This window comes from Pungitius pungitius, chromosome 1, assembly GCF_949316345.1.
Source record: "Pungitius pungitius chromosome 1, fPunPun2.1, whole genome shotgun sequence".
NCBI lineage: Eukaryota > Metazoa > Chordata > Actinopteri > Perciformes > Gasterosteidae > Pungitius > Pungitius pungitius.
The window spans coordinates 23,281,023-23,308,658 of record NC_084900.1 but is presented as its reverse complement, the minus strand read 5'-3'; the positions used below and the strand labels follow the sequence as shown (position 1 = coordinate 23,308,658).

The 27,636-nt window shown below is 45.8% G+C and overlaps 1 protein-coding gene across 3 annotated transcripts in view; it reads right to left on the bottom strand.

The window, feature by feature from the left end:
* Positions 1-27,636, bottom strand: part of chchd6a (coiled-coil-helix-coiled-coil-helix domain containing 6a) — a 56,102-nt gene that overhangs the window by 19,527 nt on the left and 8,939 nt on the right. The window contains exons 5-7 of one of the 3 annotated variants that reach the window (XM_062563275.1): positions 20,796-20,819; positions 19,255-19,338; positions 4,137-4,207 (exon numbers count right to left, since the gene is read on the bottom strand). In XM_062563275.1, coding sequence (XP_062419259.1) covers positions 4,137-4,207; positions 19,255-19,338; positions 20,796-20,819 — 179 coding nt within the window. The remainder of the gene's footprint in view (positions 1-4,136; positions 4,208-19,254; positions 19,339-20,795; positions 20,820-27,636) is intronic. The other 2 variants (XM_062563281.1, XM_062563278.1) reach the window with 2 other exon arrangements.

The following is a 27,636-nucleotide window of genomic DNA, read 5'->3' as shown; positions in this document are numbered from 1 at the left end:
ACAAGAGCCTGCGAGGCAAACACATCCGTCCTTATCTATTGAGAAGAGACATGGCGTTTGACGTGTCGGAGGGTCGGAGCTCCACCATTACCAGCTCGATTAATAACGGGGCGTCGGTGAAGTATGGAGAAAAAGAGAGACGATAACACGGGAGCAGGAGGGCAGGAGAGGTGGAGAGGAAAACAGCTAGGAGAGCCTCTTATCTCTCGCTTGTAGCTTGTATGCACCTGCACCCTGACAGCTTTTCAATTGACTGAGGGCACACATCCTCTGCTCCCCCATTTTGCTCCTCCACGCTCCTTCCCTCGTACCCTCTCATCCCTCCAAACCCATCACAGCCAGGTAGAGACTCCTCTCTACGCTCCACTCAGACTTATCTGTGGGTCTTGTAAACACTGGGGTGCATGTAGGGTACTTTGATTCTCCCAAACGCCTCGCACTTCTCTGCTGATTCATTCGAGCCAATTAAAAGAAACGAACATAGTTTCGAAAACCTGAACTTCAATTACAGCCGTCTTATACGTAGAGCTGCACACACAAAATTAGACCTCAGGCATAATGATTTTAGTTTAATTCCGGGTTTAATGACAGTAAAGGTCAGTAGGCGAACATCCCACCTCCTTTCTAGAAAGTGCTGCTGCTGCTCCCACTTAGCCACAGCCGCCCCATGACATGCAACAAATGGTCCGGGACGCCCGCTGCTCGGCCTTAAATTGTATATAGATCGAGTCGCCCAACATTTCCATCACCTTAAAAAGGGGGTTTCTGTCAAGAGTTTGTCTCTAATGTGTAAACGGGACACATTGTGGACCAAATACGCAACGTTCCGTATCTCAGGGGTTGACTTTATACTGTATGTATTTATTATAGTCTAAAAGGTTCTGCGCCACCCCCAGGAAGTAATACAGATTGTCCTAAATGATCTGTATTAGCACGATGCATACTTTGTAATAGCGGCATGACACTCCATCACTACTGGGGTCCATTTGGTAACCTGCTTCAGCACTCTCACTCTCTCCCTCTTGCAGCTTGCTTTGGATGTAAAGGGAAGCTTTTTTTCAATTACCCTTCAAACAGCTGAAACTTTGAAGCCTTATAACAATGTTTTTCGGTTTGCTTTTCTTTTCTCTTGCGCACAGCAGAACAACAATGGCCAGTTATTCTGCTTTTTTACTTGTCAATGGTTGCAGCCTTATCGCCGAGTGATGTCCGTAGGCCAGTATCCTCTGACACAGGCTGGAAGGGCTTGACAAAGGCCGGCTATTAGGGCTCGTTCGAATAGGACTGTAACAGACAGTCGGCTTGTTAGAACACCTCGGAAACGGTTTGACGTGGGCGTCTGGCCTGTCCGTCTTGCTCTTGTTGCATTGCCTTCAACTCTGAAGACGCGGGCTGTCTCCCTCCCTGTCTCCTACACACAAAATAGTAGCTAGACTAAAGAGACAACTGGAAGCTGCACCTGTAACTCCGCAGCCAGGCAAAAGTTAACAAATCAGTAAAGCGACGCAATCAATCCGTCGACCATTTACACAAAGGCCTGACGCTGGAGTCCACCGCTAATGCTGCAAACCGAACGTGAGCTGTGCGAACGGTTAGCCATCAATCACTCCCTCACACAGGCTTTTAAAGCACACCTGTTTTCTTAACGGGCTGAATCTCACCAGAAGCCTTAATGGCGCTTGTCAAACTGCTTTGATGCTTCACTATGACTTAAGGGGCTCAAATGAGGACCCAGCAGCCAAAGCTATTTTTTCTCCACCAGCCCTGGCAACCTGATAAGGGGCCGCTCGAAGGAATCAAACGCTAAGTATGCCTTTATTACAAGAGATGAGGTTCCTCTTCTCTGGTGCATCTTTCATTCTTTACTTATAAATCTGCACGACTTGTTGGTCGAGGGATTTTACGGCATCACTCGTAGATATAACTCATATTTTACGTCATTCACTCATATAAATTGAGAGGGGAAGGAAAGACACACACAGACACACACGTTCCCTAAAACCCCAGAGTGCTTCCAGCCAAAGCCCCCCTTTTGGCACCAAGGGTTAAGCTGTGGATTAACACATCACATACTAACACACACACACATCGCTGCACGTATCACGCATACTTACTCGGGCCACAGAAGGGGGAACGGAGTCACCATCAGCACATTTTACAGTAGCTTGGTTCTACAGCTCCGCATGGAGAGAAACTTCAACACAATTCGCAACATAAAACCGTCTGACGATTTGCAACATTTATGGCGTCTGAAAATGTCCAAACATGGCAGTTGTTTTTACAATACATGGTGAGTGACTCCTCGCATCGGTTACTAACACTGTACCAACCGCTGTGCATACTGAATTTAATTCATTCAAGACGATCATCAGACTAATCAGAGGATCACCCCCTTTCTGTAGGTTTCCAAGCCAACCAGAATAAATATATCTGCTACAACTGACCCATATAGCTCCATGCACTGACCTCAAGTACTCTGGATTGATTCATTTTGGAGCGCTGCTCTCTAAGTTGATAGAAAGCAGGGTAAAGACCATCTTTAAAAAAACATTGCAAAATAATTAAATCATAAACGTGCATAATACTGTATAATATTATAGTGCTCATATTGAGGGTGTCCACTGTTTAAGTAAGTCAGTAATCTACCAACTGAATTGATCATAAGATCTGGTTGGCTATTGAAGGTAGGTTTTTTTATTAAATGCAAAGCTGTTACTTTTAATAAAAATAACAACAGCTCTGTTCTTTTGAAGAGTATTCAGGTCTGCCTGAAAGGCTTCCAATCCGTTTTCGGTAGTATAACACCATACATACAGACAGACACACCAGATCTTCACATCTTATTTCATTTAAGTGACACTACCGAATTCCCCTGGAGGCTCACACTAGATTACAGAATGAATAAGGGCCTAATCCAGGCTGAAAGGCCTGCAAAAGCAGTATATAATTGTTACTACACATTGTGCCATACAGGGAGCTAAGATGGTTTTATCTTTACAGACACACACGAGAAGAAGATTATCAGTATTACTGTACAGTATTCCCAGAGGTAAGATCACCTGGTCGTAGGCATCGCTTTAAATCGCCCTGTTATGGGCGTCTTATTTTCCTAAACTGCTGATCACAGCGTTCAGTCCCTTCAGATAACCATGGAACGGGTGTATTAACTACATGGTTGGCACAAAAAGCGCTGCGTATGTCAGTGTGAGTATCGGTGGGGCGACCCCAAATCTTCTTATTGCAGGGCTTCAACGAGGTCCTCCATTCGGTGGAGAATAGGTGACCCTTGCAGGCAGCTATTTGAAGCAGACCAGAACACTCAAGTAGTTCTTAAATGGAGCAATTAGGGTTCATTGAGAGTTACAGACTAGAGTAAAATGTGTTATTCATTCTCATTGGTTCAACTAATTGAACCTCAGGAGCATAAACTTCCCCTTAAAAGGATATTTCTTTGCAGTTATTTGGGAAAATGGCAACAAAGAAGCCTGACGAGCCAAGAAACACAAACTGTCGGGATGCACACGAGCCGCCAGTGCAGGCAGATTATCTCAACCATGTGGTGAGCAGAATGAAAGACTAAAAGCATCCTGTTGTTTTCTTCAGGAATGAGAATGAACGGATGCAGAGGGGAGAGGACCGCCGACACGCGACTCCATCAAAGCTCCGACCCCTGACCTGACCTTCACAGGGCAAAGATGAATAAACAAACGCCTACGTTACGTTGTCGTGGTCCATAAAGACTTGCGTGGTTCTTGCTCTTTGAAAACCCCCACCAGCAGCGGTGAGTCGAGGCCCGGGTGTGTTACAAGGCTGCAGTGACAATAATTAGCTCCCTTTCCACTGACTGCGGCTCATTACTGCGAGGACGGGGAAGCAGGGTATTGTGAAATTTGGCTTAATGAAAGGAGCCAATTAAAACACTTATCACATTACTCAGGTGTGCTTCCGAGAATGCAAGTATGTTCCTGGTTAAATATGTAGAAGAAAAAAAAACGAGCAGATCCCCATCTATCACTGCTTATTAGTCGGCTGTGGGTATGGCCGCGTGTGTGTGCGTCAGTGGCTACAGGGAATAATATCTGCTTACTTTTGGAACTGCTAATGAGTCGGTGAATGTGATTATGCGTGTTGCTCACCTCACGCTTGCTTCCGTCTTTGAGGCTGCTCGGTGGAATTCGTCCTTGCTCTGTTCGTATCGCTCCAAATTCTAAAGGGCAACACAGGAAGACATCAACAGACAGCATTAGCACAGCATCCTTTGGTTTGGGCCAATCATATTTTGTTAATTGAAAAAAATTTTGCATGTAGCTTTTATTTCTATTTCTCGCAGCATCAGATTTTCGGTTGCAACTTTATTTGGAACAACAGTTTATCAATTTGCGTGTCCATGAATTCAACAAATGAGATGTAAAAGGTAAAAAAAAGACACACACACACGTAACAGAATAGCCACACATTCTGGTGAGAAACTTCTTCAGCACTAGTGAAGAAGGCTCTTTCGTTGTGGGAAATTATTTTTGAGGGAGTTTGCAGGTCTGGTACCTTGTGAAATCATTTAATGTATCAAAGAATTACAAACATTTTCCCTGAAGAAATCATTTGTGTTATCTTTTAATTTAAGTTTTCAGAATGACAAAAAATGTGAACTTTCCAAGAAAATAGCACCCAAAAAAGAAACAAAAGAATACAATCCCCATCAAAATAAATTATATTGAGACACCTTTATATTTTGGAGCAATCAATCAGTCCACTATTTGAAATAACATTGGTACTAACTATGAGGCAAACTACTGGATTATCTCTTTAAATGTTTTATATTTTTTGTTTTTTGTTGAGTTGAAATAAAAGAGCTATTACACCTCCAGCTTGGCATTTAGAATCTTTTTTTTAAAACTTTTGGATGACGGCAGGCTGGCTGGCTATATTAAACATTACTTTCACCCTAAGGTGGACACCAGACTTCACTGACGCTCTTTCCGCACCAACGCTCACAGCAGGGAGGAAACGCTGTGTTGTCATTTCCTCCCCAGGAAAGCTTTGAGATTCCAGCCCCTTGTAGCGAAACTAAGGCTCGGCGGTAATGAGGAGCATTACTCGTACATTTTTTAGGAAATGGTGATTTCTGACTTCTGCAGCTTGCCCGGTGAGCCCCCATCGCCAAGCAGGCAGCCAGTGGTATTATGATAAAACAAGCAGCTAATCCGCAACAACTGCAGCCCTTCCTCTGTTGATCCTCCTAGCTTAGAGCTCCCAGCACCCAGAACCCACCCACCCCAAATATTTGACTGGCAAACCGTACCAGCTGGGGATGGAAGGATGACTGGGGAAGGGAAGAAGGAAAAAGCTAGAAGGGAGAAAATGGAGGAAAATTAAGGCAGCAGAAGGAAAAAGCAGGAGAATAAAGAGAGAGAGAGATTGGTGTTTGAGTATGAAAGCTAGGATTGGGCTCTGTGTAATTATTATGTAAAAAGGTTTGGAAGGTACAAAGGGAGTCCTGCCTGTGACATATATACACAGCACTGCTCATAAAGTGCCTGTTAAATCTGAATGTATTTGAAAGTTATTACGCATCACAAAGCTACGTATGGCGTTTGATGGACAATTTAAATTTCAACAAAGCGTTCCTCTCAGAGGCGGCAAACACGCCTGGCAGGTGACTGGCTACGGCAGCCGCCCACTTTAAGCCATGATATCTGAATTCTAAACGATTATATGCAACGCACATGCTCAGTTGTACCACATGCCAAAGCGAACTTTGAGCCACAAAATGGATTGTGACTGGAATGGTGAAAGATGGGACCACTTTAAGTGTGAATTTCTTTAGACTGATAAAGGCATCGTTCGGGGTCCCAATGCTGGAAGTGCCCACCACTGATAAGACATGCACTCGCTTAAGCAGAAGAAAGGAAAAATGAAAAAAGGAGCATTTACATTTTAATAACGTGAGTGGGCACAGTGGCGCGGTGCATCAAAGAACACGGGCTGTTTCGGTGAAGATGTCCTGTGAATACAGATCGCAGGGAGAAGTCAGCTCCTCGTTCTCTGGATGGACGGCGTTCCAACAGTTTCTATCTAGAACCAGGACGGAGCAGATCAATCGGTGAAGCCATGGATCACATCGATTGGATGCTGATGCGGCCTTAATTCCGCTGTGCATGCGAATTAACAGCGGTAAACATAGAAGACAGGAGGGCAAAGGCAGATCTCTGATCAGGCGGCTGCAGATCTGTCTCCTGTCGTGGACTCACCGACCCCACTGACGAGCTCATCACACGGCACGAGCCTCCCCCCCCGCCCCCCTTTACAGATGTTCAACGCGATAAAAAGTACTTGCATAAACTTATTCACTGGTTGAAGAGCGGTTTATATATTTATACATTATATTCTGCAGAAACAGACGTCTATCATCAGAGCAAAGCCTTCGCCACATCTTCAACAGGAACAAACCTCCCACCTGTGGCACCACACACGCGGGGCAAACCCACCCTGTCGTGGCAGGGCAATCTTCACGAAGGAAGGCTGAAAGAGTCTGCAACATGTGCACGAGCGGACCCTCATCATTCCTTTTGATAAATGAACATAGACGGGCCCGTAATCACACATTTGCATATCAATAAATCCGCCTGCTCCACCACTTATTAGACCTGTCAGAGCTCCCACCCAAAAGAAGTGGCCTTCTCTTCCCCGCTCATGTCGCACCAGCGAGGTTCTACAACCACAGCAGAGCTGCGCACATCTGGGGTTGTTTATGACATCTGTATTAGTTATTCATCGCGTCTACCTGGACCAGTGATCGCTCATTCACCACCGTAAAACCTGAGAGATGTGATCAATGATGTTTGTGGTGCTCGTATTGAAACAAGGCGGGGATAGACAACGATTGTACTGTATTGAGTAAGAAAGTAAATGGAAATGTACAGATTTGCTGTTAGACAAATACTTGAGGAACACAAGCTGAGAGCAGCTGTTAAACAGCGCACTGTAAATGAAACAAGAAAACGTTCATAATCTTTGGGAGAAAATTATTAGACACAAATGTTTCTCCTTTTTTACATATATACAAACAAACAACTGTAGATTTCAAAATGTTTTCAAGCTGGACATCAAAGTAACAACAGACCACAGGAGAAGAGGAAAAGGAGGACATTAATAATGTTCACTATGGACAACACATCAGCGTATTCATCATCTTCCTCCTTTTCCCAGCCTTCTTTTTTCTCTAGTCCTCCCGAATCTTCAAATGTATTATCCTTCCCGTGCTGCACCCGGTCTCTTATCTATTCCACTTTGCCATGTGTGACGAGATAAGGGTTGAAGTATCTCGCTTAAGAACAATATCAACACATTTATACGCAACATGGATCAACTGATTGTTGGTGTTTGGTTCTGCTGAATTCCTTCGGGGGCTTTGACTACAACTATGTGGCCACGTGCAGACTCCTCATTACGTCCCCTCACAATCCACCCTGTCCATGTTTCTACCTACCAAGAAAACCCATATGCGTGGCATGAAGAACAACGAACAAATATCGACGCTAGTATGGAGAAACAGCTACTATTAAGCCCGCTTTGGTAACAGCAGTGGTGTTGGGTTTTTATTATGTGGCCGTTGAGATGTTACCGGAATTGCGTTGAGGGTGGAAAATAAACCTCAACAAGCTCGTTAGGCGTAAACAGGCGGCAACAGCTGTACTTAACCGTCATCAGCCCAGATTCTTGTTCCCTCATAAAGACGATGATTGCGGCCATTCGCCCCAGCTGTCTACACAGGTTGACTCGGACCGTGCAGTTACGGGGGGGGTATCCTGCTCGCGTTTGTGGGGCTGTGCTATCGGGACTAGAACTATGCGCCGTGACCTACGGGTGTAAGCAAATACACGGACACTTGTCAAAGCAGACAAAGTTCAGATCTCGTTTCCTTTTAAGTGGGTGGCCGAAAAAAATAGAAAATAAAAAAACACACACACACACACACACACGGAGGGCACTTTGATCCAACCTTTTGGTTTGACCGGTGAGTGGCAGCAATGTTCCCTGAATGCGGTGAAATGACTTGGGACCCGTGTTTGTGTGTGAGCACTGAGTGTGTGAGCGTTGAGAGAGAAGTCTGTGTATGTCTTACTCCCTGTGGCCATTGAGGGGGGGTCACAGAAGTCTCCAATGGAACACCTGGTCAGCTAATCGCTCTTAACATTAGATGGGACCCTATGGCACATGTTACACACACACACACTGCGACAGGCTCCGTTCAGGTGTTTTATTCTGCAATGATAACACAGACAGCGCACTCAAAATCAAAAACAACAACAACCTGTTGTACTTCCGACTTTAGCCGGAGTCACTTGCTCTGTGTTAGAGATGAACATTCAAAACCCGATATCGGCGACGCTAACACTTAGCGCGGGAAAATCTGCTAGCTACTCTCGTTGTTGGTCGCCGACATGCTACGTTTAAATACAGGACATTAAAACATGTAACCACCAAAAACGGGCGAACTTAACATACATAAACATTTGCGAACAGGCTTACATATATATTTGCTTACCTGCAATGATAACACAGACAGCGCACTCAAAATCAAAAACAACAACAACCTGTTGTACTTCCGACTTTAGCCGGAGTCACTTGCTCTGTGTAAGTGTTACAGCGCCCGTCACGCCTACTAAACCCGCTACCGCCACCTGCTGGCGGAAACAAGTGCTGTCCCGTAGCCACTCCAGTGAGAAAGAGCCAGACTCAAACAGTCAGACAGGGATTTTGAACACAATAAAATAATACAATGACAGGGGAATGGCACTAAACAATACAATCCAAACAACCAGTAGCAGTCCTTAAAATGTCCAGGGTGCCACACCCTCCCCCACTTAATAAAAAGAAAATAAAAAAATGCAGTTACTTTTTTTTTTTTTTTCCCACACTCGCTACTGTACTGTACACCAATGGCATTTACCCGTCCAATAACAGCATCCATTACACTATGCTCGGTTACATGGTATAAGTTAGTCCTGCTCACTTGGTACCAATACCAAGTCTTGTGTAAAGTAACCCTTAATTTACCCTCAAGATCAATAAACCTTTTTACCACATTAGGGTGAATTATCTCCTGTAACCAGACTCAATAATCGGCCAACACTTTAGTCTGTTACCAGCTTTCCCGTTTACACATTAAGACTCCATAGCATGTGTTTGTCACACTACAATCACAATCGGTGACACTAAAGTATGTTCTTAAAGTAACTATTCAGTAAAAACGTTTTCCCTTTTTTTTTTTTTTCTACATCTGGCATCTTAATTGTCCTTAACCTTTCTGTTTGATAGTCTTTAGCAGATTGTCTGTACCTCTGTGGATGCCCAAGGTCTCCACAGTCTCTGACTGCAAAGTGCAGAGTTGCAGAACTCAATATTGTTCATGCCAACTTGTCCCACAGTAGGTTGTCCCAGAGCATCATACGTCAGCCTCGTTGGCTGTCGTCGCTCTCTCCGGGGCTGATTTCTTAGTGCCAGAGCCGGTGATCCTTGTTCTGTGTCAGAGTCTCTGTCTTCATGTTGTTCTTCTTCATCAAATGTGTGCTCATTCTGCTGCTCTTCTGGATCGTGATGATCCTGTGATATCTGCAGCTCCAGTTCTTCCTCAGCTCCCACACCCTGTAGGTCCAGTCCATGGTGTGATCCTTGCCGTTCCCATGCCCGTTGTTCCCGGGGTTCACAGGTGTCAGGAGTAGCAACCCTGTTGTCGGGGTTGCCTCGGGGTGAAAACCTCCACACCAGTTCACCTTCATCCTCACTCTCCAAATCTGAGTCCTGAAGTAGTAGCTGCTGTTGTTGTGATTTACCTCTGTCTTGCCTCATACTTCTCTCTCTTTTGTCCTGCCCTTTTCTTTCGGGTTTTTCCACCGGCAAGCTGTCACATGGAAGCAAAAGATTTCTGTGTACTGTGCGGTTTTTTCCTCCTCTTTCTGGTTTGATCTCAAAAACAGGAATGTTGGGGCTTTTTTGACTAACCACCACATACACTGCATCCTCCCAGTAAGAACGAAGTTTGCCAGGCCCCCCTCTCTCTCTGAGATTGCGGAGCAGAACTCTGTTGCCTGGGTGAAGTTGCACACCGTGGCTCTTTCGGTCGTAATATCCTTTGCCTCTCAAAGCTTCTCTTTGAGCTGTTGTTGAAGCAATCTCATAAGCCTCTTTCATTCGTGATTGCCAGTTGTCCACATACTCGTCGTAGCTTACTTGCTGCTCCTGTAATGGTAAGTTGAACAAAATATCTACAGGGAGTCGAGGAGTACGGCCAAACATCAAATAGTAAGGAGAAAACCCGGAAGCCTCGCTCCTAGTGCAGTTGTAGGCATGAACCACTTTTGCTAGTGAATTCTTCCAATCAGTCTTTTCAGTGTCGGTCAGCGTTCTCAACATAGACAAGAGAGTTCTATTGAAACGCTCCACTTGTCCGTTCCCCTGTGGGTGATATGGGGTAGTATGAGAGCCACGCATACCACAGACCTTTTGCAGCTGGGAAAACAGCTGATTCTCGAATTCTCTGCCCATGTCGTGATGGATTCTGGCAGGAAAACCGAAGTTGAGGGCAAAATCATTGAAAATCTTTTCCACCACTGTTTTTGCTGACTTATTTTTTGTTGCATATGCTTGTGCAAAGCGTGTAAAGTGGTCCATCACCACTAGAATGTATTCGTAGCCATGCTTGCAAGTCTCAAGGTGTAGAAAGTCTATGGACACAAGCTCAAAGGGGTAGGTGGTGGTAATGGACGCCAGTGGGGCTCTGGTGATCTTACTTGGTCGCTTTCTCTTCAGGCATTCACAGGCATGCATTACAAAGTGCTCCACATCATTTTGCATTCTGGGCCAGTAGAATCTATCTCTTATTAGTCCTAGGGTTCTTTCTGCCCCTAAATGACCCATTTCTTTGTGCAGTTCTCTGAATACAGTGTCATGGTGTACTTTGGGAAGAAGGAGCTGGTCTCTGCCATTGGCTCTCCTGTAAAGGACTCCATCATTGTTTAAGTGCAGATTCCTCCATTGTCTTAGCAAGATTTTAACACCAGAAGGTTCTGTTTTGAGGGCGTGACCTTTTGGCAGATAATCTCTGTTTTTGAAGTGTAGAAAGCGACCAATCACAGCATCTTGTTCTTGACTCAACCTGATGTCCTCTTGCGAGAAAAACTTTCCAACTGACGCTGATGTGGTGTCTTGTACAAGCCTGATGGCACACTGGCTGACTACAGTTGTTTCATGAAAACTGCTCACCTTCTGTAGCACTGCACTCTCTACAGCAGCACTGATAACATCCTGCTTAACTTCAGATGTGCACAGGGCCATGTACTGACTCATGTCGAGTGGTAACCTGGACAGCCCATCAGCATCTGCATTACTCTTGCCCGGACGGTATCTGATGGTGAAGTTAAAGTCCGACAGTTCACCCACCCACCGATGACCTGTTGCATTCAGTTTAGCTGTTGTGAGGACATATGTTAGGGGATTATTGTCTGTGAAGACAACAAAATGCGGGGCATAAAAAAGATAGTCCCTGAAACGCTCGCAAATTGACCACTTTAAGGCCAAGAATTCCAATTTTCCGGAATGCATATGATAATTCTTCTCAGGGGGTGTTAATGTCCGTGAACCATATGCAATCACCTTCATCCCGCCTGCTTGTTTCTGGTACAGGACAGCCCCTAAGCCCTCTTGTGAGGCGTCACAGTGGAGTATGAATGGCTCTGCAAAATCAGGATAACCTAAAATAGGTGGCTCAGTTAGACAGTCAGTCAACACATTCAAAGCATCCTGGTGACTCTGATTCCAACTAATAGGTGTGTTGGGAGGTGGTCGGCCATTCTGCTTTGTACTAACCCTCTTTCCTTTTCTTTTGGGCACCGATGGTGGTGCTGTGTCTGGAGGCCGGGTCAGCAGCTGGTACAGCGGTCTTGCAACCTTTGAAAAGTTTGGAATATAGGTTCTGTAGTAGGAGAGGAAACCAAGAACTCTGCTCAACTCTCCTACAGTAGACGGTGGTTGATCTTTGAGTGCTTGAACTGGAGCTACTTCAGCTGGGTCCATAGTGTACCCCATGTCCGACACAATCCGCCCGAGGAAGCGGACTTTCCTCTTAAAGACGTCACATTTCCGTGGACTGAGTTTAACACCATGCGTTTGGTATCTCTGCAGGACAACCCGCAAGTGATTCACATGACTGTCGAACGAAGGAGAGTGGACGAGGTTGTCATCCAAATACGGCTGGCAGGTGACATCACGAAGGCCCCTCAAACAGTCCTCCATACTCCTTTGAAACTCTGCTGGTGCTGAGCTGAGGCCAAATGGAATGCGATTCCACTGATACAAGCCCCACGGTGTTATAAAGGCTGTCAGTGAGCGGCTTTCCGGGTCCAGATATCCTTGGTGATATGCTTTGCCCTGGTCAAGCACTGAAAACCAGGAGCTGCCGTGCAGGGAGTCTAGCATATCCTGGATCCTGGGAATTGGGTGCCTGTCTGGTACAGATTTTCTGTTCAGTTCTCGGTAGTCGCAGCAAAGCCTCAATTCACCAGACTTTTTCCGGACGCAGACAATCGGGGAAGAGTAAGATGACCGTGACTCTGAAATCCATCCACGATTTAACAGATCTTGGAGGTAATCTTTTACCTCTTGGTGCAAAGGTTTTGGTACTGATATGTAGGTCTTTCGAACTGGTGTGGTGTCATGCAGTGTGATGTGCATACTTAAAGTGGGGATGCTTCCAATGTCCTCGTCATCATAAGAAAAAGCATGACATTCCTCTCTTAACATCTGGGTTACAGTTTGCTGCTGCTCTCTGCTGAGATGGTCTAGGTTAACCGGAGGATCCCACTGAGATGGCTTCTGACTTTGTTGTGGGTTGCTGATGACCTGATTTAGCTGGATTGGAAGTTGTGAGGAGTTTTGTCCAGCTGTGCCTGCTGTCTTGTCAGGGGACTCCACTGTGATGGGACACACTGCTTTTATTTCTTCCAAATGTCCCAGAATGGTGCGAGGGATCAAAGTGACATCAAGTTTGTTGGTGTTTGCAACTGAGACTGGTATGTTCACTGACCTTCCCTCACTAACTGTAACGAGTCCCTCTTGGATGACCAGACCTTCTGGTAGCTGTGACAGTTTATCTGGAACAAACAACAGGCTTTTTCCTGCAAATTGGTCTCCAACAAGCGCATTGACATATGCAGTAGTTATCTGTTCACCAACTAAGCATATTCCCTTCTTCCCTGTCCGCACTGTTCCCACACTTTGGCTTGGGTCTGGTGTTTTTAGTAACGTTAGCATCGATTTGGCTGTTCTCACTGATACTGAAAAGATCCTGCTGATATTCTGTATGTCGCGTGATTTCGGCTGCTTGGTCCACTTACCCACTACTTGTTCAATGACATTGAATCCAATAATAGGTTGTGCTGCAACATTAGGGTTACTGGATACTAACATCGGGACTAGGAGTATCTTTTCTCTGTGAGTGTAACAGTCCAAATAAAACTCTATCTCAACCCATCCGTCATATGGGATTTCACTACCATTCGCAGCAAGTGCAACCAGTGGTTCTTCTCCCAGCAGCTCAGAAAGCGGCCTGACGGTGCTGTGGGGAAGATGTTGTTTCCGCCAGTCATTATTGATGAGACTTGCCTGAGCTCCCGTGTCCCACAGAGCCTCAACTGGAACATTGTCAAGGTGGCACTGGACTAGACATCTTCTCCCGATGAGACTGATAAGCTTTTTTTGACGTTGTGAGGGTACATATACAGTAGCTGTGTCACCTTGGAGTTTGCTGCTGTCTGTCGGTGGGGTGGCATAGAGAGTATTTGAAGGTGACAGGGAGTTTTGCAAGGAAACCGAATTTACTTGGGGCCTAGAGAGTGGGTGGGCTACTGTGGGTCCCGGCTCAGCAGCCCTCTCCCGTTTCCCTGAGTAACTCTGGTTTGCCTACAACCGCGAGAAAGATGGCCTTCCTGCCCACAGCGATAACAGTGTCTACATGTGTCGCCGATGTGAGCCTCTCTGCATACCTGGCATCCTCTGGCCATTCTTGCTGTAGGCGATGGCCGGGGATCGATCCTGAGTCTGGGCTTGGCTGCTTCAAATGTTCTATCGAACATCTCCTTCATTTCGAGGACATCAGCCTTGAGGCCTTCAAAAAGCTTAATAGTTTCAGGATCAGGGCTTTTTCCCTGTCCTTGCTCTTGTTTTTTCTTTGTCAAGACTGGCACACCCCCTTTTGCCGGGGTTGCATCATTTACCTCTCTCTCACTAGCCAGAGGACACTGACTGGTGTTGGAATCTGTGTGTATCTCATTTACTCTTGGTGCCTTCACTGAAATGTGTCTCCGAAATTTGTTTTGACGTTCCAGCTCCAGACTGGCAGCCTCGTTTATCTTCTCTATTAAAACTTCATCTGTGACTCTGGGGTTGCTAAGGTGAGGCTTCAACTGGAACTTCACTGCCTCATCAAGCAAACCAGTCTCCAATGAGCGGAGGAATTTTCGCTGGATTAAATCTGAGCTGAACTGCTCCCCTTCATCCTCATCACCAGACTTCCAGAGCAGCTTCTCTCTGAGCTCTATTGCCCTGAATAAAAATCCTTGCGCAGATTCCTTTGTGTCTTGGAATATGTTCATGAGTCTATGGAGCATATCAGATGATGAGTCCACTCTGTAATGCCCTCTCAGTATGGTTTTTAGTGTTGGAAGTGTGAGGTCTCGTTTGACTTCAAGCAAGTCTCGAAGGTGAAGGCCAGGGCTTACTGCTTTAATCACAGCCTCTATGATTTCAGTCTCTGAGTAGCCCTTCTTGAGCCCAGACTCAATTTGGTTTGTCAGGCTTGTGAAAGATAATTTCTCCTTCTGTCCAGACTCCCCTATCTGACCCCAGATCCGGAAATCTTTTCTCAGCATGACTTCTGGTGCTGTGAGTGTTACCGGCTGCTTGATATCCCTCTCCCTTATTGTTGTTGTGCTAAACTGTGTCCCCAACACTTCCATCTTCTCTTCTAGAACACGACGCGCTTCTGCCTGAGCCTGCTGAAGCTGTGTATACTCTTGCTTTAGTTTCTCTATTTCATTTAGTTCAGTTTTATGACTTTCTGCTCGGTCAGTACCATGTTCTTGTAAAGACTGAATGAATAGATGGAGATCCATGACAAACTGCAGAAATATCTGAGATTCCTCCCCTTCTTCAATTTCGTCCAGAGTGCTCTCTGTCAACCGAATTAGTGCCCGACGGGACTGTCCTTTATATCCCTCCCTAGTTGGTTCACTGCACTTTATATGCTGACACACCTTGATGAGTTCTGGTTTCTCAAGAGTCCACAGTGCTGCGTTGATCTCCTCCTGAAGTTGCTCCATCTTTGCCTTGTGCTGGTCTAGTTCTTGTTGTCTTTTTTCTTCCTCTAGGTTCGTCTCTCAAGAAGGAACTGCATCTCTCTGTTGTCCAATACAGTCCTCCTGGCTAGCTCGCCAAATATGTTACACACACACACACTGCGACAGGCTCCGTTCAGGTGTTTTATTCTGCAATGATAACACAGACAGCGCACTCAAAATCAAAAACAACAACAACCTGTTGTACTTCCGACTTTAGCCGGAGTCACTTGCTCTGTGTAAGTGTTACAGCGCCCGTCACGCCTACTAAACCCGCTACCGCCACCTGCTGGCGGAAACAAGTGCTGTCCCGTAGCCACTCCAGTGAGAAAGAGCCAGACTCAAACAGTCAGACAGGGATTTTGAACACAATAAAATAATACAATGACAGGGGAATGGCACTAAACAATACAATCCAAACAACCAGTAGCAGTCCTTAAAATGTCCAGGGTGCCACACACACATACAGTACAAACGACTGCTTCTAGTCGTCCCGGGGCCTGGAATCTGTGCGCTCCATACGCCTGGGTTTTAATACTCGGCAGATGGTTTTCCCTTTGAGAAAGACTCGCCATTCTCTCCTTTTGCAGTATCTATACAATGCTAAGTTAACCTGCCTTAACTTTGAATTGAAGTCAAACACGGTGAGTTTGACAGCGCAATAGACAAGACTCCCAGCATTAATACAGCAGCTGAAGACCTTATGCCATGTAGCAGGGTTATGGGTACCTCCGCAGAGGATGACGCGTTACTCGCTCCCTGTGTGTTTGTTTACATTGCATACTCTAAATGTCCCTAATACGGTGGTTACGGATGGTAAGTGTCCCGCCGTTGTCATAGCACCCACCATCTGGTCCCCCCTCATATTAACACTGTACGCCATTTCAGCATTTTCCTTCTGCTATGCGCTGTTAGCGCCGTTAGCTGAAAGCTCCAGACTCAGCCGCCACCACGTTTAGAGGCAATAGATTTGCACAGATTCCATGTATATCAGGTTTAATTAGTTTGTCATCTGCCCAGATGCTGTGGAGCCCAACCACCTGGAACTTATCAAAGATTAAAAGTTACAAGACATAAAAAGTCCCTGTGAGGAAAATAAAAAGTAATTCAAGTAGATGTACCTTCACACCTTGAGAAGTTAAATTAAGTTTAATTAAATGATCTCACTGACTGTTTGCCACGGTGGGGAGTGAACACAGGTCCTTTTTCTGTTGTTGAGCCAAAAATAATGAGGCACTTGAATAGAAGCCACATTTGTTTAGTAATGTTAACTTATTAGGAAATTCCATATCCAGTCGAAAATGTTGCTAACAAGCTAAACTAATAAGCAGATTCCAGGCAGCACGTTGAGCGGGTATCTTTTCACAGGATGAAAGCGTTAAACTTTGACTCGGCCTACAGGGGTCCCTGGGTGTATTCATCTCCATGAGAAAGTGCAACACAGCAGAAAAATTAAGTGTTTGAAATGGTATTAAAATATACAGATACACACGAGTTCTGATTAGAAGGCCAACCTGGCTCAATTGATGCAGGAACACACACACGTGGTTTGTTGGCAGTGCCTGTATGTTGTTATATTTTTATGTGCGTGTGTATGGCATTTTAAATAAGTCCCCTTCCTCTTTCGACCAGGAAAAAATTGAGTAAAGCATTTACTGTGCGTGTGTGGCAGATATTTCTGTTGCGCTACGTGGGGCTCCTCTGCTGACAGTGCGTCAAGCCACCTGTCAGACCTGGAGGAGGATTATTACCTCCTTCTGTACGCTGCATTTCCACCAGTGTCACACGACACTTAACTGCGATAGAGCACGACAGACAGCGAGGGGAAGAGACGCGAGGAATTAGGCAGATTATTACTTATCACTATCAATTTTAATGTTATTTGATGTCTCTCAATATCCAATTCCCCTCCGATATGACTCCATTAAAAGGTCTTGTGTCGACTCCTCGCCCACCCTGACGTTCACAGGGAACGTGCCCTGCGATGTGATAGCCAAGCACTAGGGGAACCGAGTCGAATCTTCCAAGTGCGCTGCGCGGCGCCCCCTCATTGAGAAGTGGTGTTACGACCCTAAGGGTCGTGTCATGTGTTTGTTTTGGGGTGTGTTTTTTATTTCCTCAGGTAGTGGCCTGGTTGAATTTTAAATATTGTTGCTCCTCCTCTGCCTGGACTGCCTGTCTGGAGGAACGTAACAAGTGGAGAAAACATTTTCAGTTGACTGTGAAACTGTGCCAGGTGTAAACCACAGTCAAGGTAGTTGACGGTAAAGTTAATTTGCCTTGCTCGAAGCGATGTATCGCGCAGCCCTGAACTGCACCTAAACGTGTCATAAGTTATTTCGATGCATCCCTAACCGGCACATATGTTAATGCCAAGGGCGAGATAACATGAACATACAGTCAGCCCAGCTCAATCTAAACCCTGAGCGGCAAGAGAAACACTTTGAGCGGGCAAACTGATGAAAACCCGAGGCGTTATGTGGCTTCTGGTGGCGTCTGGGAACACACTGAGCCGGCAGTTACATATACAGTACACGTGCACTTGAATATACAGTGTGCGTGAAAAATACACACACACACACAAACATAGAGGTCTATCCACAAACATCCTAAACCCAACGGCAAACACAGCTTGTTCGCCCGTATGTCAGCCTGCCAGTTTTCTACTCCCTCTGCAAACCCAACCTGCCACTAATGAGACTGCCGCAAATAGAGAGGCATCTGACACCAAGGCCCGTGTGTGTGTGCATGCTTGCGTGTGTGTGTGTGCGCTTCCAATGTGTGTAGTGACGATGCATGAACAGATTTGATGCCAGGGTGATGTCAGCCAGTGTGTGCGCTTGTCCGTCATCGAAGGAATTGTGGAGACACAAGACTTCTTTTCTTGTCTTCTCTTCCGCGTAGTTTTCGGAAAGCCCAAACTTCTGATTTAACCGGGAAAAAAAGCCCATTGCTTGAGTAAGTGACCAAGACGTGTATCCTCTTATGGTGGTGTATGGCCCACGCCGCCCACAAGCTCCACTGACACGCACACACAATTCATGCAAAACTCGGTCTCACAGCAGCCTCAGGAATTAGCAAATTCTGTAATAGAGGAGAAATCCACCCGAAGCCAAGAAGACTGACCCGGCAGCAATGGTACTCCCCCCCCGCGCGACTCCGTTGTCTCCCACCCGTCCCACGGCGGGCAGATTTTATTTAGCCACGGGGAGCAGTACCTGATTTCACACACAACATCCAGTAAAAGTTTTTTACACCCGAGCACTTCCCCCAGAGAGCCCGTGTAAAGGTCTGTCTTGTGAGGCGGAGACTGATATCCGCTTCTATGCCTTTTCTGACGGCTAGAATGCAGACAGGCGGACAGACGACGGGATGGAAGGGCTTGTGAGAGCTCTGTGGAGACGCTCGGACTGGCTAACAATCGCCCATCCCTTCTGAAATGACATTTACCGACACACAGTGCTCTTCCCTCGTGCACATCGTGCCAGCTTTAGTTTAACTTTCCATTAGACAGAAGAAGTGGATTAAGAAAAAACTAAAAAAGGTGAAGAAAGGGTGGTAAATTCTCACTGGGTTAAAGCGGATCATTTGATCCACGTTAAATAAGTTAACTATTTTTGAAGTGCAGGTATTTACTTACTATTTTAGAATTTGTGCAATTGTACAGTGTGTATGTTTGGTGGCTCTTCATTTATTTGTGTGTCGAAAAGTAAAGTTTGTCAAAATGTATAGACATTGTGTAGGTCTGTATGCATGGATAGGTTTGTGTGTACAGTACAAGCAACTTCGGGAATCTGTAAAAGCCTCTAATGAAGTCTTTGAAAGCGTGTGTGTGTGTGTGTGTGTGTGTGTATAAATGTTGTACCCTCTTCTCCAGCTGTGCCAGCTGCTCCTTGTAGAAGGCTTCCAATGCTTTCAGCCGTAAATCTTTCTTCTGTAGCTCCTCAGCCTGCAGGAGAGGGCGCGCACACACACACACACACAGGGAGAGGATTAACAATGTTTTCTTGCTAGAAAGTATTGAACTAATGAAGGATATGGTATATTGGTGATGTTGTTTTTTGAAATATCAGATTACATTTTCATCTTGGTCAATAATCCTGTTGGGTGTTACCTCTCGGTTTAACACACGGACGGACAGACACATTTTGGTGACGCATGCTCCAAAAAAAAGAACGGGTGTGTGAAAGCAGGCGGACAAACGTGCTCATATGCCAACAGAAGGAGCCTAAACACGGTGAAGAGAAATATTATAGCTGGAAGCTAGGGATTTAAAAAGTAATCTTTCCTCATTACACACATTTACACTTACACTTTTACTTGACCTCCTCTGTCAAAGAGCAAACTTCTCCACACGGGTCAGGAGTCGACGGCAAAAATACTTCACTTATGGTCTCGTTTGTGACCACAAACAGAATTTGCTTCATTGGACATTGAATGATTTGAAGTGAAACCCATTGGAACAAACTACCAGGGAGAGAACGGCACGTACAGGAAAAAAGAGAAAGAAGGAAGCTGGAAGGGCCGCTGTGGCTCACATTACACAGTAGCCCCATTGCAATTATCATTGGATGCCACAATTAAGCAACATTCAAGCTAATGTTGGTCAAAAGAATAACGAGCAGAAATTAGAGTTGGTATATATTCTTTGGACAGGTGAAAGTGTTTACTGGAGCAGGAGCATAAACACATGAGACGATCTGTGATCAGAAGCTAAATTCACTGATCTCCTGATCCTCCTCAAAAGGAGAACAGCGTGTGTTTGACATCTCTGAAAACAAAAGTTCAACCCTTGAAATGAGCATCTTGCATATTAACCTTTGCAAAAGCAGCCTGTTTTATGATGCGCTAGTTAAAATCATTTAAAGAAATGTATGCATCAGAGCGAGAGCTGATGCATTGTCAGAGCAGAGCTGAAATGTATTTAAACATTTATTTTGGTTGAGATGTAAAGATGGCATCCAATTACTATTTTCACACATTTTCTACCATTTAAAAAGGGTAGAATGTTGAGCGGGTCACAGCGCATTGTTTCATTCAGTCCCTGCTTGCCTTGCTCTGTCCCTCTATCACAAACACATTGACCATGGACGCAGACCACATTATCCTGCAGGTGTCAGAAATTACACAACATTCTGAAAATTATAATTTTAGGATAAATATGCGTGCAGGATACGGCAAATTGGGAAAAAGAGGGACCTATATGGAATAGGTTAACAAGTGGGAGGAAGAGATGGAATTATTTGGATTGGTGGGCAGATGGGAGCATTAAACCAGGAGTCATGACGAGGCAGACTGGAGTGGAGAGATTATTGAGATTCAGGTGACACTAAACAAGAAGAAAGTGGGGACATAAAAGCGGGATGTATGGATGGAATGGAAAGAGGAGATTAAGATGAAGCTTACCATCACACCTATGTCATCTGCAGACTAGAGGAGTTGGAATAGAATAGTACAGAATTGGAGAGGGCAAAGCAAGAGGAGAAGGAGGAGGAAGACAGAGAGAGGAGCACACACATATTAAGGCACAGTGTTTGGTTTAGGGCTATTTAATTAATGGTTAGGATTTTAATTACAGCAAAATACAAAACAGTGCCATTAAATTCATCACATAAACGTGAATCACATTATTGTTTAGAGGACAGAGAAAGAAATGCTAATGTTATTGTGTTTAACAATTGCAAGATGTATTTTGTGTCACTAAGATTTCAGTAATCAGAGTATATCAGGTATAAAGAAAGAACGTTTCTCAAACTTTTACAACCCTTTTTCTGCGGAATCCCAGTAATTAGGCAACTGGGTCGGACTAGCTTGACAAGAAGAAACATGGCTTTTCCACATCCCTTCGTTTGCCCTAATGACAGTAATGATGCGAGCCAACCCCCAACTGGTAGCACACTGCTCCCACTGTGTGGGACGGGTTCAAATGCAATGGAAGTCCCTTTGGTACGCTGATGATGAGGAAAACCTGTTTGACGTCGGTGATGCAACATTGGGCCAACTCCTTTTAGTCAAGATAACATTAGTAATGTTGTGACTGTATACAATGAAATGTACTGCTTACATACTCCTTCAGACCCATCCAAATATAGCAGTGGAACATTTTGCTTGCTCGTTGACAAATAAGCAAATATTCCATGTAGAGGCTTGGATATACCTAAATATAATTATAGATATATAATATAGTGATGGAAAGAGCAAATAATTACTCTGTGGTTGGTTGTGAATGTGAAATAGATGTTTAAGATCCCCCGATCTGCTCTGCTATGCTTTGACTAATAATATCCTGTATGTCACTGCTCAGAATTCTCAAGTCACAAAAGACGAACCGCTGAACGATACGTTTCCTCCTTCAGCAAAGAGTGCGGAGATTGAGTCTCCACTTGACAACACATTTCATTTACTGAGAGCCACCAGCGTTACAAACACGTCGTACACCGTCCTCCCGGAGGGAAGCCTTCTGGGCCGCCAAACATACAATCGGCAACGCTCATTTTTGACAGACCATTACCAATACGTCGCCCTATATGTGACCACGTCGGTTCGTCCCCACGGGCGCACACGAGGTACCAAACCCTAAAAGGTTGAGAAACCAGCGATTTCATGCGTCCTCCCAGTTTTGTGGAGTTCACACGGATCACAGCACAATCACACAAACGCCGTGCGCTCTGCACTGTCCGCAGCGTGACCAAGGTGACGGGTCCATCGACCTGCTGACTCAACCCTCGCCGGTCAAGCCTCAGTGGAACACCAAAGTGAATGCCACGGCACTTAGCCCGCGTGGACAGCGCTCCTCCCCCCGTTGCCATGACAGCACCAAAGGTGCTTTGGCGCGGTGGCGTCAGTAGAGGTTGCCTCAGAGCGGCGCCCTGCTGCACTGCGCCAAAGTGTGCGGCGCTGAAATGAATCAACAGTAGGAAACCTTCCCTGTTAGTTGCTACGGATACAGCTGACAGCAGATGGGTCCGTTTGTCACAACATGTAAAAAGCTGGAATAATAAGTGCAGAGCACCTCGGAGATTGACAGCCTGTCAGACACCATCTGAACTACCCTAATGAACTGAATCTCACACACTCTGCTACGCCGCGGAAATCAATGCCAGTCAGTCAGTGTTTCTGCGGCCAAATTGGGCGCCGAGAACTTCGGCGGCAGCATCGGGACGGAGGAAGGGAAGCGTCCCCGAGCACGTTCGTGCAGCGGGGGAGCGATTCATCATAATTATCAGGTCCGCTGAACGGCGAATCAAATCAGAGTCCATCGTCTGCATTTCATAAACAGACATTAACTGAGGAGAGACAAAAGAGCGCAGAGGGGCGGGGGGGTCTGATGTGTGAGATACTCCCACTGTATGGTGAGAGCTGCAGCTGGTGCGTGTTAATGGGAGGGGGTGAGATGTGGGGAGGGGGGTGGGGGGTTCAGGTTCATTTAAAATGTTAGACTAGAATCTTTTGGCGAGGATTAAGCAGAAACGGATTTTAATTTGAAAAACACAGATCTCTCCTTCCTATCTGTGTCTGCGGTTTAATTTGCAGTCAGAGATGAAACTGCGAGTGAATCAGATGAGTCCTCTGGTCTCCCTCCAGGGACCTGCGGGTCTACGGTAGATAAAAGCCAGCCAGCCGTGACGCGCGCACACACACACACACACGCACACACAGACACGCACGTTGAGGCTCACATGCCGACTAGCCAATGTTTGTTTAGTCTGTCTCTCTATTGGGAAAACTTGGTCATTTATTTGTTCGGTTCTTTTCTGTCCTCATCAATGTGTGAGTCCATCTGTAATTCTGCTTCACATTAATGCAGTTTGGTTTAGGTTCATTTGAACCCAAACCGAACATGGCTGCAGCAGTGAGAGAAGAGCACATCCATCTGACACTAAGCAATATGCTTTCAGTCCATCTGATCCGGCTGACTCCACACTCGGTGGGTGTTGTGCCGGGGGCCCCGTGTGGAGCTTTATTGAGCTTGGAGTCATTTGGATGCGTAACATTCATTATTAGAACAATTACAATAAATTAGCGAACGGCGGTCCTTAGCGTGTCGGCTCATTGACCGCGGTTTACTACTGCTGCTGCTGGATTGTGGAGGTACCAACGTCACAACTAAACTCTTCACTTCCCTGCAGCCAGGCAACTGGCCCGTTTCCATGTGCTGCGCGTTATGGCCACATGCAATCACGTCTACTCGCATTCTTGTGTCACATAATAAAAGAAACCATTAAATATAATCAGTAAATATAAACCGTGTGATCAAGCTTTTGGTTTTTGGCTGTTTAGGCTCTTGTCATCCTGGTAGTAAAAGTATTTACGTTGTCAACTTGACTAATCTGACCGTGCGTCTAAGCTAACCTACTAAAGGCACAGCAGCAGTAACGGGTTTGCTAGTGTTACAAGCAAAAAACATTTTCATCCTGTCGCTTCAAGAAAAAGAAGAAGCTTCATACACCTCCGATGCCATACAGGAAATCTAACTTAAAATCCCTCTAATATGGCTACAATGACAACAATAAGATAAAAACTCATCGGTTTGAGAAGAAGAAAACAAGCCCACATGTGGAATGAAAGTAAACAAGTGCAGAAGAATGTCTTCAGTTATTAAGAAGGTGCATGATGGGAAATGACGGCGTGTACGCCGTGAGCTATACAGGAGATTAGCTTACAAACCATTTATCTCGCAGTCTTGCTGCTCGGGGCTCCTCCTGCATGCAAACCAATTCAGTACACAGCCAGAGGTGTGAAGCATCTACTTACAGTGATGGGGAGCGGAGCTAAAGATGAGAAAACTATGAAACAAACACTACAAATTACTAAAGTGAGACGAAACCCAATCACAGAAAGCGTGAGCGCACTGGAACAGGAGACGAGGTGCTCTGCAGGGGAAGAGTCTCACAGCAGAACAGACTGCAGGAGGTGCACGTCTTCAACGCAGGGTCGCTTGTTAGCTGGAGAAACCCTATAATCCAATAGCAGTGCCATGAGGCGGACTAGTCTATTTTGCCAAGCGTTTTTTAGTGAGAAAACATGGCTCTGAATATACATAGCCAGACCAAGGGTCACAGGAAGTTATTTGTAAACTGCATCACTGAAAGTCTCCAAAAGAAATCCAGTACAAACATGGACTTCACAGACTAAAAAGTCCCAGCTGTGTACTTTGTGGAGGACCACTTCACTCTAAAAGGGACACTTGCTAGTGAACATATATTATTGTTAGAATGTAAAAAAGAATCTTATTTGTTTAAAGTGTTTGGAATCCAAATGTCATTGCATTGTTGTTCATATAGCAGCATAAAAGTGAGATCTCCACTACTTTTGTATTATTTATTGAATTACAATTCAAAATTGTAACCATTGCGCAACACGACGGACGTCGTCATGTACGTTAAGTGGTTGTGATGCAGCTGTACAGCTTAAGGTTTTACAGTGGGGGGTAAAACGGGCTTTATGTATGTAACCCTAAACAAAAAGATGAATTTAGATAGAGCTGTACTTCTACCTGGAGAAACGGAATGGATGCTTCTGGGACGTTCAAGGTTCAAGACATGCATGTATTAGCCGTCAGAAGCCTGAAGAGACCGATGTGACTCAGAGCTGAAGTTGGGGCAAAGTGAAGTCAAACCAACATATTGTCAGGTCATCTTTTTTATTGAAGAGATCAGAGCCCCTGAACTTGACCTTGATGGCAACAAGCCCAAAACGCTCCCAGATGGCGAGGAACGAGAACAGTCCCACAGCAGAGAAAAAAAAAATTCTATTGACACAAATAAAGTCTTTTTAAGGCAACAGGTGACTTCTGTTAAGATAAATGGTAGAAAACAAAAAGGTTGGTGGTTTAAAAAAAAAACTCAATATTTTCAGTGCTGGACAGCTTACTGTTGCGTGGGGGCGCCGATGTTAACGCTCCCATCATTAAGGAAATAAGATCATCATCATCAAAGCTGGACAATGAATGAATTGACTGTAAATCCATGTCTCATCTAACCATAATCTGGTGAGTGAAATCCTTAAAGCCCATCGTTGCCATTTCAATTGAAAGTGGAACAACATTCCATTTGGCTGCACGAGTACGTCTCTTTTTTATTCTTTGGTGGATTTTCACAGCGCTGAGGTTGGGGCAGGGGACCTCTGTCGCGAGTGCGCCTGCCTGTTAGACGCCACAGTGATACCAGCAGCCCCCCCCCTTCCCCCCTGATCCGGTACAGAAGGCGGACGTGAAGAGAGCATCCGAGGTCGACGCGGTCCACCGACGCAACACATGGGGCCCTGAGCCGGCGGTGAAGTGTGCCTGGGACGGAGGAATGTACACTTGTGTCTCTCGTCGTCGTCGTCGTCGTCGTCCCCCCCCGGGACACTGCGTGTGCCGTGTTGCCATCCGACAGCAGCAGCAGTCTGTCCTCCCATTCCCTCTCGCCCCTTATCTCTATTTACTCGGCTGCGTTTATTTAACATATCGCTCCCAGCGAGGCAATAAATTAGCGCTCAATAATAATCTGACGGATAATTACAGCAAGGCAGCTATACGCGGAGGGGGCCGGAGGATGGTGGGGGGGGGGGCGGCCATTCTCCATCTATTACATTTGCTCTGACCGCTCCCCGTTTTCTGCGACACTCCCTCCCTTAAGTTTGAATTTGTTCCTGTATCGTGCAGATAACTCTAACATGTGGTCTAATGAGGTGGCTCAGATCAAATACTTCAGTTCAGTTTGACGCAACGTGCACTGTACTTTGAAATGTGCACGCGCCTGAGGCACCAAGTAATCCCCGCCATTGGCACATGCAGTGTGTCACTTCTGGTCTTACAGCCTCCACCCCCTCCCCTAAGGATAACAATTATTCAAATGTGATGTGGATCCTCAAGAGTGAGGACCAATCCTCTCTGGCTTGAAGCGTGTTAATGTATCTCACGTTGGTGCAATGAACCCGCAGAAATGTCCCTTTTAAGTCTGTGGGTGGGCAAACACGAGTGGTTCAACGTTGACTGAGATGAGACAACAGCCAGTGGACTAGCTGTTGTAGTCGTAACAGAACCCTGATCTCACTTACATAACAGTGAGTATGATCTGAGGAAATGTACGTTGGCTTGCCAGGGAGGAAATTACCTTTTAGGATTCTTAAATCAGCTTTGGAATGTGCGCATTGCATCCCGCCCCCACGCCTACATTCAAGCCAAAAATAACCCTACGTCTGAAACAGTTCTGTACATCAGTGGATCCCGAGCAAGGCGCCTGACGCACAGACCTCTGTGGTTGAGGTCTTCGGCCCAGCCGCGTGCGAGGCCTTCTGGCTGCGTGGGGAGCGGCGGGCTGAGCTCACGGTCAGCCCTCATGGCTGCACATGCAGAGCCGTGTCACTTCCTGCAGATTACAATCACCGATAGAGCTGTGGGCTTATCTGTACCACACCAAGTCCTTCACTCACTTCCCTACACTCCTGCTATCTCCTCTGCACCCTTCATTTCGCTCTCCAGCTACTTATTTTTTGCCATCACTCTTGTTTCCCCTTTTCAACCCTCCACTTCATTGCACATTTTATTTTATTTTGATGCATGTATATAACGTCTGTTTAAATACACACAATTGAAGAGTAGATGTATACATCCAAAATTAAACAGCAAATAGGTTTTGTATTCATGCATGAGACACTTAACGCCGCATTAAGGATGTAAATACATCGGAATCAAAGCACAAGATCTAATTTAACTCGTGTTTCACTCATCTAAATGGCATAATAGCAGCATGTTACCAAATGTCTGACTAGATGAGCAGTTAGCGGAGTACACGATAAAACATCGAGCCATTCACCGGTTCGTATGTACCGCTATAATGAAGCGCATCCCCATCTGCTTACCTCCTATGCATGTGTGTGTGTGTGTGTGGGGGGGGGGGGGGGTGTTCACGACCACAGCAGTTTCTCTCACACCCGTAACAAAAGTCTGAATGAGTGTGTAAGAGACTCCGTCGCTCAATCAGTGGAGAATCTCCGGCTGATTACATGGGTTCAGGTAAACACAAGTAAGACGGGTTGGTCCAATCAGAGGCAACATCTGGCTCATTCCGGAGGCGGAGGAGGGCGACGAGGGGGGCGGGGGGGGGGTCCCCCGGCGGCATGTTGCTCGGCCGCCTCAGGGCACCACAAGGGACGAGTGGTCTCTGCAGTGAATTGTTGGTGGTCTTGTTTAAAAGCAGTATTCCTGGGACAGGGACAGGCGTTCTGTGCTACAGCTGGTAATTTGGGGGCTGCAATCCTG